General features: G+C 42.1%; 1 protein-coding gene across 1 annotated transcript in view; it reads left to right on the top strand.

Annotated features, from left to right (window-relative positions):
* The first annotated feature begins 3,209 nt into the window (after positions 1-3,209).
* LOC127644084 (zinc finger CCCH domain-containing protein 13-like) overlaps positions 3,210-9,384 on the top strand; it is a 17,793-nt gene continuing 11,618 nt past the window's right edge. The window contains exons 1-4 of the mRNA XM_052127102.1: positions 3,210-3,340; positions 3,754-4,041; positions 5,632-6,907; positions 8,339-8,498. Coding sequence (XP_051983062.1) covers positions 3,951-4,041; positions 5,632-6,907; positions 8,339-8,498 — 1,527 coding nt within the window. The 5' untranslated portion in view covers positions 3,210-3,340; positions 3,754-3,950. The remainder of the gene's footprint in view (positions 3,341-3,753; positions 4,042-5,631; positions 6,908-8,338; positions 8,499-9,384) is intronic.

The raw sequence follows: 9,384 nt of genomic DNA, 5'->3' as shown, positions 1-9,384 counted from the left end.
TTGTTTGAAGTTTTAGCTTAAATTATTTTTCCAAATAAACACTATGAACTATTGAAAATACGTCATTGATTCATTCATGCCACTGCAACGTCTTCCTTTCAGCATTTTAACGCTAAAGGGAGAAAACACAAAAAACAGGTTTAAAAACAAGTGCAAAACTTAATTGCTAAATATACCGTTAGCCTCTGATTTTTGGTGATCCCCAGTTCTATCGAGGTCTGTCCTGTGTGCTGGATGTATGTGTGGCGCTCTGGACTGGAGATGGTGCTTTAGAAAACGGAGAGTAGATTGGGATGTGGGTTCTTTATTAGGGATGAGAACGAAGCTAATCATTAGCATCTGCTCTGGCCTCTTGGTCACCCCATACTGGGCTATTCATCGCTTTAGCCCACATTCAGCCTGCCGCGGGTACATCACTAAAGAGAGTGCATTTGAAAAACGCTGTCAAATAGCTGCAGGATGTTTACAAGTTTTCCAACAGGACCAGGGAGAGAAATTTAAAGCGTTGGGAAGAGCTCAAACACGCTCCGACATGTTGGCTGACTTCCTGGGCTGGATTAAAAACGAATGCGATTTTGGCGGGAAAAACGAATGCGATTTTGTGCATTACCAGCAGATTTAAATCTCGCACGAAAAACGAAACGGAACATACATTTCAAAAACGTTCCATTTTTTTTAAAGAGAGAGAACAGAATGTCTTTTGTTGAGTTTTTATGGCTAAACATTAAGCTAGAGAAGAAGTTCAGAGCAGTTCTGGCCGAGGTCTCTTACAGCACTCATCAATGGGGCTCTGGGGAACAGGCAGAGTCACACATTGTAGCAGTGGACAATAGCCCATACAAAAGGGCACCATTTGGGAGAGGCAGTGTGTGCCTATGAATGGAGGAAAGGGAGGGGGCAAAGAACGACAGATGTTGTCTGTCGTCCTGAGTCAAAGCGTCCTGCAAGCAGAAAACACCAGCTAGACCCCACATGGGCCATGGAGGAGAGACACAATGGGCACTCTTCATCTTATGGCTCTTGGACTTCTCTGATATTTCACATTTGAATGTAACTTTAAACTACTTCACATGACCCGCCTGCAAATAGAGCACTCCGCTTAAAGGAATATTCCGGGTTCAGTACAAGTTGAGCTCAGTCGACAGCATTTGTGGCATAATGTTGATTACCACAAAAATGTATTTAGACTCATCCCTCCTTTTCTTTAAAAACAAAAAAAGCACAAATCTGGGTTACAGTGAGGCACTTACAGTGGAAGTCAATGGGGACCATCTGTAATCGTGAAAATACTCACGGTTTCAAAAGATTAGACACAAGACACAAACAATATGTGTGTAAACATGATTTTAGTGTGATAAAATCACTTAGCAACCGCATCTGTGTAAAGTTATAGCCAATTTTACAACTTTGTTGCCATGACGATGCAATGTCAACAAACCCTAAAACCTTAAAATCACAATTTTAAAAACTTTACAGCTCAAACTATACACGAATTAACGTAAATGCTTTTATAAAATTATAAGCTGCACATTTCTGCCTTTAAACCCTCCAAAAATTGGCCCCATTGACTTCCATTGTAAGTGCCTCACCGTTACCTCCATTTTTGCTCTTTTAAAGAAAAGGAGAAGCCTTCGCATCTGAGAGCGTCAATCCGCGCATCTGATCACGTGACTCGTTGTGCATGACGCCGCGGAGACTCACAGCATGTGGAGGCTCATGCTACTCTCCACGATCCACACACAACTCACCACACGCCCCATTGAGAGAACCACTAATCACCACCACGAGGAGGTTACCCCATGTGACTCTACCCTCCCTAGCAACCGGCCCAATTTGGTTACCCCATGTGACTCTACCATTTACATTTATGCAGATGCTTTTATCCAAAGCGACTTATCCAAAGCCTAAACCTAATGTAATGAGGATGCGGTCGTACTCTCAAACCCTCAATGAAGTATGGTTGTTGATTTTTGCCAATAACCGATAGTTTTGAACGTAGCTATTGGTGCCGAATAATCGACAAAACCGATGAATTGGTCAACTTCTAATATCTGGAGACCAGAATATCATAGAGACTCGGGGGTGGGCTCTTTTGAACTGGGACCGTAAACAACCACATTTAGCACCTTTGCAACTGCACAGTAACACCCTGCTAACCATCCAGGACACACTAGCATTATGGCCTATAGTTTTGTATGGGCAAGCATAGCTCATATTTTCTTAAAGGGACAGTACACCCAAAAATGAAAATTCTCTCATTTACTCGCCCTCATGCCATCCCAGATGTGTATGACTTTCTTTCTTCTGCAGAACACAAATTAAGATTTTTAGAAGAACATTTCAGCTCTATAGGTCCATACAATGCAAGTGAATGGTGACCAACACTTTAAAGCTCCAAAAAGCACATATAGTCAGCATAAAAGAAATCCATACTTCTCCAGCGGTTAAACCCATTTAAAGCGCTTTGGAGAGCGAACAGAAGTAAAGAACTAAAATGTTGATCTGTTTGTCACCCAAAACTATCGATTGCCTTTAGAAGACATTAATGCAACCACCAGAGTTGAACAAGACAAAGTGTTGGTCACCATTCACTTGCATTGTATGGACCTACAGAGCTGAGATATTCTTCTAAATATCTTCATATGTGTTCTGCAGAAGAATGAAAGTATGATTATATATATACACGCATGACTTATTTAATAACAAGTTCTCTGCCAAGAACAGCCACCCAAGATCAAACAGGGCAAGTGTTCTGTACTTCAATTAGCACTAGTGCTCGAGCTGGCGTTGATGGGACGTCATGGAAAACAAAGAAGGGAATAAGAGGTTCGCTCTGTGATCCCGTTGCATTTTAATGAGCTGATCATGTAGAGTCCTCAGGGAACAGACTGTAACACTATATTGCGGTACAACATGGACACTAAAATACAAAACAGGAGAGTAGTCAATCTGACACGTCCTCAATCACTTCCAACCGAACTGTGAGAGCTTGGATCACTTCCACTGATGGTCGTTTCATCCTGCACGACCGGCACGTTGAGTGAGAATGATGGAAAACTGAGCATATGGAAACAGTTGCCCAAGAACAAGAGGCTGGTACAGAGAGAAGTGGAAATGAACGAAGAACACAGGTAAGAGTAAGAGAACAAGTGCACTTGGAACAGGAGAGCAAGGAAGAGAAGTTGGGTGTCGTTGGGACAGTCCAGGTGTGATGAAATAGTCATGAGGAGAGGCAGAGTCTAGCTTGAGTTACACCCCGCCGGTCGTAAAGTAATGAACGAGAGATCTAGAGGGGGGATGGCACAGAGATGGGCAGAGGAAGGCGAGACACAAGACGCTGGTATGTTAAATAGCACAGTCTTGGGAAAGCTAAGAAGGTTTGTGGCATGCATTATTTTTTGGTGCGCATACAAAACGACTTTATTCAATTCCGTTACATTCTGCCTTGCTGGTTACTTATTTTGCACGCTTAAGAACGCATGCCTTAATAACCTACTTTTAAGGTAAGTCTATACTTTAAGCTCATGGCTCATACTGTACAATCTCTAAAGGTGTTCGCTGTTCTTTAGCGTTAACTTTGTGTACATTGTGTTGCTTCGCAGTGTACGATCAGTTGATTAGTTGTGCTTGAGTTCTGGGATGACGTCCATCTAACCTTAAAGCCTTGAGGAACTTGTTTCACCTACGAGCTACATTAAAATATCCTGTTTCTAGTATAGATCCTGCTAAGATTGCACTTATCGCTCTATTTAGGAGTTCCAAGTCTGTACCTTCACCTCAGGGGTGTAAATAATTGAAGGCCGCTTGGATTCAGTCACATTCTGCCAATCAGGGAAATGAAGGTGATGTGTCCTGAACAAGCAGTCATTGTGATGTCAGATTGTTCCTAATTGCATCGTCCCTCAACACGGTCGTGAAGTAAACGACGTGGTCCGGATCAAATCTGAAGAATGACTCGACTTGATTCAGCTCTCCAGCGGTCAGAAAGCCGCTCTGTGATAGAAATACAGAGCAGAAGAGGAAGTGTCAGCCAACACACAGGTGAGATTAAAACTACAGTAACCTTAATGGAGTCTTTCCAGTCAATCATTGATACATTTTCACCTTCCCAAATTTATGAGACATAATTGTTTAAAATGGTATTTTCAGTGCATGCAGGCGTTATGACCACAACTGAACAATTGCTTTGAAATTTGCAGACAAATCAGAAGGATGCTGTTTTGATTGTTTATTAAAAAATTTGCTCTGTGCATTTTATTGTAATCGGTAAAAACATCAAACTCGTCAGATGTGTCATGTGTCGTTGGAAAGAATACAAGCGGCCTGTTTGTTACAAAAATATAGCGAGTAATCAGGGTTGGGAGGGTTACCTTTGAAATGTAGTCCACTACAGATTACAGATTACATGCTTTAAAATGTAATTTGTAATGTATTCCGTTCGATTACTCAAGGTCAGTAATGTAATCTAAATACTTTGGTTTACTTCTTCAGTACTGGTGGATATTTTTACTTGTTTTGACTATAAAAACTCAAAATACATGTTAAAAATACACTCTTTGAAAAGCAGAAATATCAGAAAAATAGGAAAACAATACAAACATTATTATCAAGAATAAGATTATCGCCGTGATGTCAAAGATCTTTCTAGAAAAATAGAAATTAGGATCTAACATGAATTTTCTTGATAATAAATATGATGGTGTCTGGTCACATGTGTGTGTAAAATGGCTAGAAATAGCATTTTAGCTTAGCATAAAGCTAACAATTTACACAAGGTTTATTTCTATTTCTTCTGCTCCAAACGTACTTCAAACGTACTTCTCTGTCGCACGTATGAATGTAACACATCATCAGAAAGTGTTTCACCGCTGTTCAAATGCACTTTGGATCATTTATATGTATAAATGTTTTCCATCTGAAACTAAATATTAAATGAAACAAATGACAATAAAATGCAAAGTAATCTCGTCAGAAATCAAACTACTTTTTCAATGTAACTGTGTTTAAATGACCAATGATTTAAATTGTAACTGTTGTAATCAGTTACTTGTATTTAGTATTTTAAATACGTAATCCCGTTACATGTATTCCGTTACTCCCCAACCCTGTGAGTAATAGCTAAGTAAATGTCTTCAGCATACATAGATAGTCCTCCATATTTGGGCAGAAAGTCATGTGATCAATCACTGTAATTACATATGACCACCAGGAGATGGCGCCAAGAACATGACACAGACTCAATGATGACTCAAATGGCACAGAATGAAACTCATTCTGTGAAATCTCATGACTAAAATCATGTCTGCATGCTATGCAAACCTTTAGTCATTGTTGTGTTTGCATGTGTAATTAGTTCTTATGTACAATTATTATCTTTTATTTGTTTGGAGAGGCTTTTGGACACATGGAGACATTTTTGTAAAATAGGATAAACTGCTACAACTTTTTATTGCTTTGTTGAATCAACACAAACTTTTACCCAGTCACAGGTGACATGATTGGAAGTTTTGTGGAGCCAATTTATTTATACCCTGAGCTATGTAATGTCAAATCAGTAAAATAAGAAAAAAAGTTAAGTTTTTGTGGTGTGTTAAAAAATGCTTTTACATTAGCCGTGTCTTCCACAAACAGAAACTAAAAGAGAAGTGGAACAAAATGGCGGTCGTGCCATTTTTAAGAGAGCCAGTCGCTTCCTCTCAAGAGACAGGGAAGAGGAAGGCGGCGGTCCAGCCTCTCCCATACGGCACTACGAAAGAGGCCACCCCCTTCCAGCCAACCACAGTCCAGAACGCAAAGCCACCATCCCCTTCCGAAACCGTGACCTGGGCCTAGCGTCCATCAGGAGGCGCTCTGACAATCTTAGCGATGAGGCGATAAGCGGTCTCTCTCCCCAACGACACATGCCCTATTCAAACTTCAGACGTGGCGACAGCCAATCTCGTGCAAGCCCTCGCTCTGGGAGTCCAAGATCTATGAACGTCTCCCCTCATAGGCGAGCAGTATCTCAAAGTTCATCCCATCACCGAGGTTCCACCACACGTGGTCACCGAACATCTCACACTTCCTCCAAACACGCCTCTGGGAAATGCACACCTTCGCGAAGACGAGATTCTGTCGTCTCGCGCACCGCCTCTCCCCTGAGAAGCTCTGGGACGAACAAATATGCTGATTTGTTTAGCCCCTCTCACAAAAGAAGCCCCTCCCAGAGTTCATACGGGCATAGTTTAGATTCCGAAAAGCTGTATAGGAATCTGAAATCGATTGCCAGTTCGGCCGAGTCGGATGCTTCAGACGATAGGCACTGCTGGTCGAAACAGTTGAATACTGACATGGAAGTAAATGGCAATCATAGCAGTCGCAACAGTGGTCGCAACAGTCGAAAAAGTGGTGGAAACAGTCGCAACAGTAGAAACGCTGGTTGTAGCACTGGCTATAACAGCACTGGTGTCTCGACCCCTTATCGAGATTATAATAACCACGGTCATAGCACTCCTAAAATACGCTCGAATCATAAATCTGACAGAGATGGTGCATCACCAGACGCCTCAGACAAACCGTCCAGATCTGATTCCCGTCAATCTCAAAGCTCCACCCACTACCCTTTAAGCCCCACCTCTCAAAAACAATTACATCCCAGCGCTTTTGCCAAATCCCAAGCTTTAGTTGCTGAGACGAACAAGCCAGTCACTGACAGGAGCGGAAGCAGCATCAGGCGGGGCTTGGAGGCAATAATCCTGTCAGAGAACCCCACGTCCGAGAGCCAACCAGCAGTGCCAGAGATGACCATAGAGGACTACGTGATACTAGCGGATATTCCCCGCTCTAAACTGTATCCTGAGGAAGAAGAAACAATCGTAGTGAGAAGGAGACCGCAGAGCCAAAGCCCACGCCGAGACAATCAGCACAGGTCAGACGAAAGCACCCAAAATTATTTGATTTATAAATACAGTATAGTGAGTTTTATTCATTGTATGTTTAAATAACTTCAAACGGCTTCATCAAAGCCAGCTAGTGCTAGCATAAAGACACTGAATTCAATGACTCTGGATGACCTTTAATGACCCAATCGGACTGATTCATAAATCTTAGGTAGATCGCCCAACTGTAAGCGAGGGGTTAAAGAGCCCACGTTATGCTCATTTACAGGTTCATCGTTTTATTTTGGGCGTGTGCTAGAATAGGTTTAATTGTTCTCATTCTGTACATTGAGCACCTCTTTTCACCCTCTGTCTGAAACGCTCCCGTCTCTTTAAAGCCCCTCCTTTCAGAAAAGCCCAGTCTGCTCTGATTGGTCAGCTGGCCCAGTCTGTTGTGACTGGTCAACCGCTTAAGAGCATGTGTCGGAAATGTAACGCCTCTTACCAAAACCGAAGTAGCCCTTAGACGGGCATTATGCAAATGTGTTACAAAGTGACGTAGCTAAGCCACAGAAGTCATGGCTGAACTGCCCAATTCCCACTTCTTAGTTGGTCCTCGTGGTGGTGCGGTTACTTGCCTCAATCCGGGTGGCGGAGGACGAGTCTCAGTTGCCTCCGCGTCTGAGAGCGTCAATCCGTGCATCTGATCACGTGACTCGTTGTGCATGACACCGTGGAGACTCACAGCATGTGGAGACTCATGCTACTCTCCACGATCCACACACAACTCACCACACGCCCCATTGAGAGAACCACTAATCACCACCACGAGGAGGTTACCCCATGTGACTCTACCCTCCCTAGCCAATTTGGTTGCTATGGAGACCTGCTGGAGTCACTCAGCATGCCCTGGATTCAAATTCGCGACTCCAGGGGTGATAGACAGAGTCAATACTCGCTGAGCGACCCGGACCCCTTAATAATAGGGCCTCTTTAAGGCTCGGATATATTTCGTTATTCTGCATGTGGTTCCATCTTGCACAAGGTCAAGCGCTCAAACGTTTACTCTTTTGACTGTGCGCACATACAGACATGTTTGACGCATGTGCACTAGGACTACTTCGTGATAATCTTTAGAGCGGTCAACGGCAGGCAGCATTTGCTAAGATCTGTCCGCGTGTCTAGAAAAAATGACTGCACACGACACAGTCCGCCATATTGTCCTGATGACGAAATATGCATCATGCATACTGTGCGCGAGACGTTTCGGCACATTGAATCCGATGTACTTTGGCCATAAGGGATGACTTTGTTCAGGAGTAAAACTGAGATGGGCACATAGTTGGCAAAATGGGAATAATTAGCCTTTTCAATGTTGTTGCACCCTTCTGGCAAACAAGGGGCCGTTCAGACTTAATATTGTATCTAAAACAATCATGCCACTTAAGAACCTTTAAATCCTTTTTTGGTTAAAACTACAGGGATGTGCAATATGTTGATGAGCGTGAGGTTTCAGAGGAGCGAGGCAGAGGAAGAGAAAGAGAGCGAGGAAGAGACCGCAGAGAGAAAGAACGCAGACGTCTAGAAAAAGAGATGGGAGGACAATCAAAAACCAACAGCACTGCATCGGGACACTCACAGGTGCCCAAATTTACAACGTTTGTCCCGCTGCTTCCTCTTCACGCTGTCACCAATGTTTGGTTATTACCTAGCAAGTAGTTACAGTATTACTACTCTAAAATTGTAATCAGATTACTACATTTATAGATTACTTAATTGGGGGAAAAGTAATCACATTACTAATTACTTTTAAGTTACTTTCTAAAATACTTTTCACAGAAAAGTTGTATTTTTTCACTCAACAAATTCAACACTGTTTATTTGGAGTCCTATAAAAACCCTAAACTTAAATCTAAATCTAACCTTAAAGGGACAGTTCACCCAAAAGTTACAATTCTCTCATTATTTACTCACCCTCATGCCATCCCAGATGTGTGACTTTCTTTCTTCTGCTGAACACAAATGAAGATTTTAAGAAGAATATTTCAGCTCTTGGTCTATACAATGCAAGTGAATGGTGACCAGAACTTTGAAGCTCCATAAAGCACATAAAGGCAGCATAAAAGTAATTCATAAGACTCCAGTGGTTTAATCCATGTCTTCAGAAGTGATATGATAGCTGTGGGTGAGAAACAGATCGATATTTAAGCCTTTTTTACTATACATCTTTCTTACTTTACTTTCACATTCTTCTTCTTTTGTTTTTGTTGATTCACATTCTTTGTGCATATCGCCACCTACTGGGCAGGGAGGAGAATTTATAGTAAAAAAGTACTTAAAGAGAGCTGTTCAGTCATGACGTCAATTTGTAGGCGAACCCCTCAATCCCTGCCCAGAAGGTGGCGATATGCACAAAGAATGTGAATCACCAAAAACAAAAGAAAGTGAAAGTAAAACTGGAGATTTATAGAAAAAAGAGCTTAAATATTGATCTGTTTCTCACCCACACCTATCACAGCACTTCTGA

Source organism: Xyrauchen texanus, chromosome 5 (genome assembly GCF_025860055.1).
Source record: "Xyrauchen texanus isolate HMW12.3.18 chromosome 5, RBS_HiC_50CHRs, whole genome shotgun sequence".
NCBI classification, from domain to species: Eukaryota; Metazoa; Chordata; class Actinopteri; order Cypriniformes; family Catostomidae; genus Xyrauchen; species Xyrauchen texanus.
This window is presented reverse-complemented; position numbering and strand designations above follow the sequence as displayed.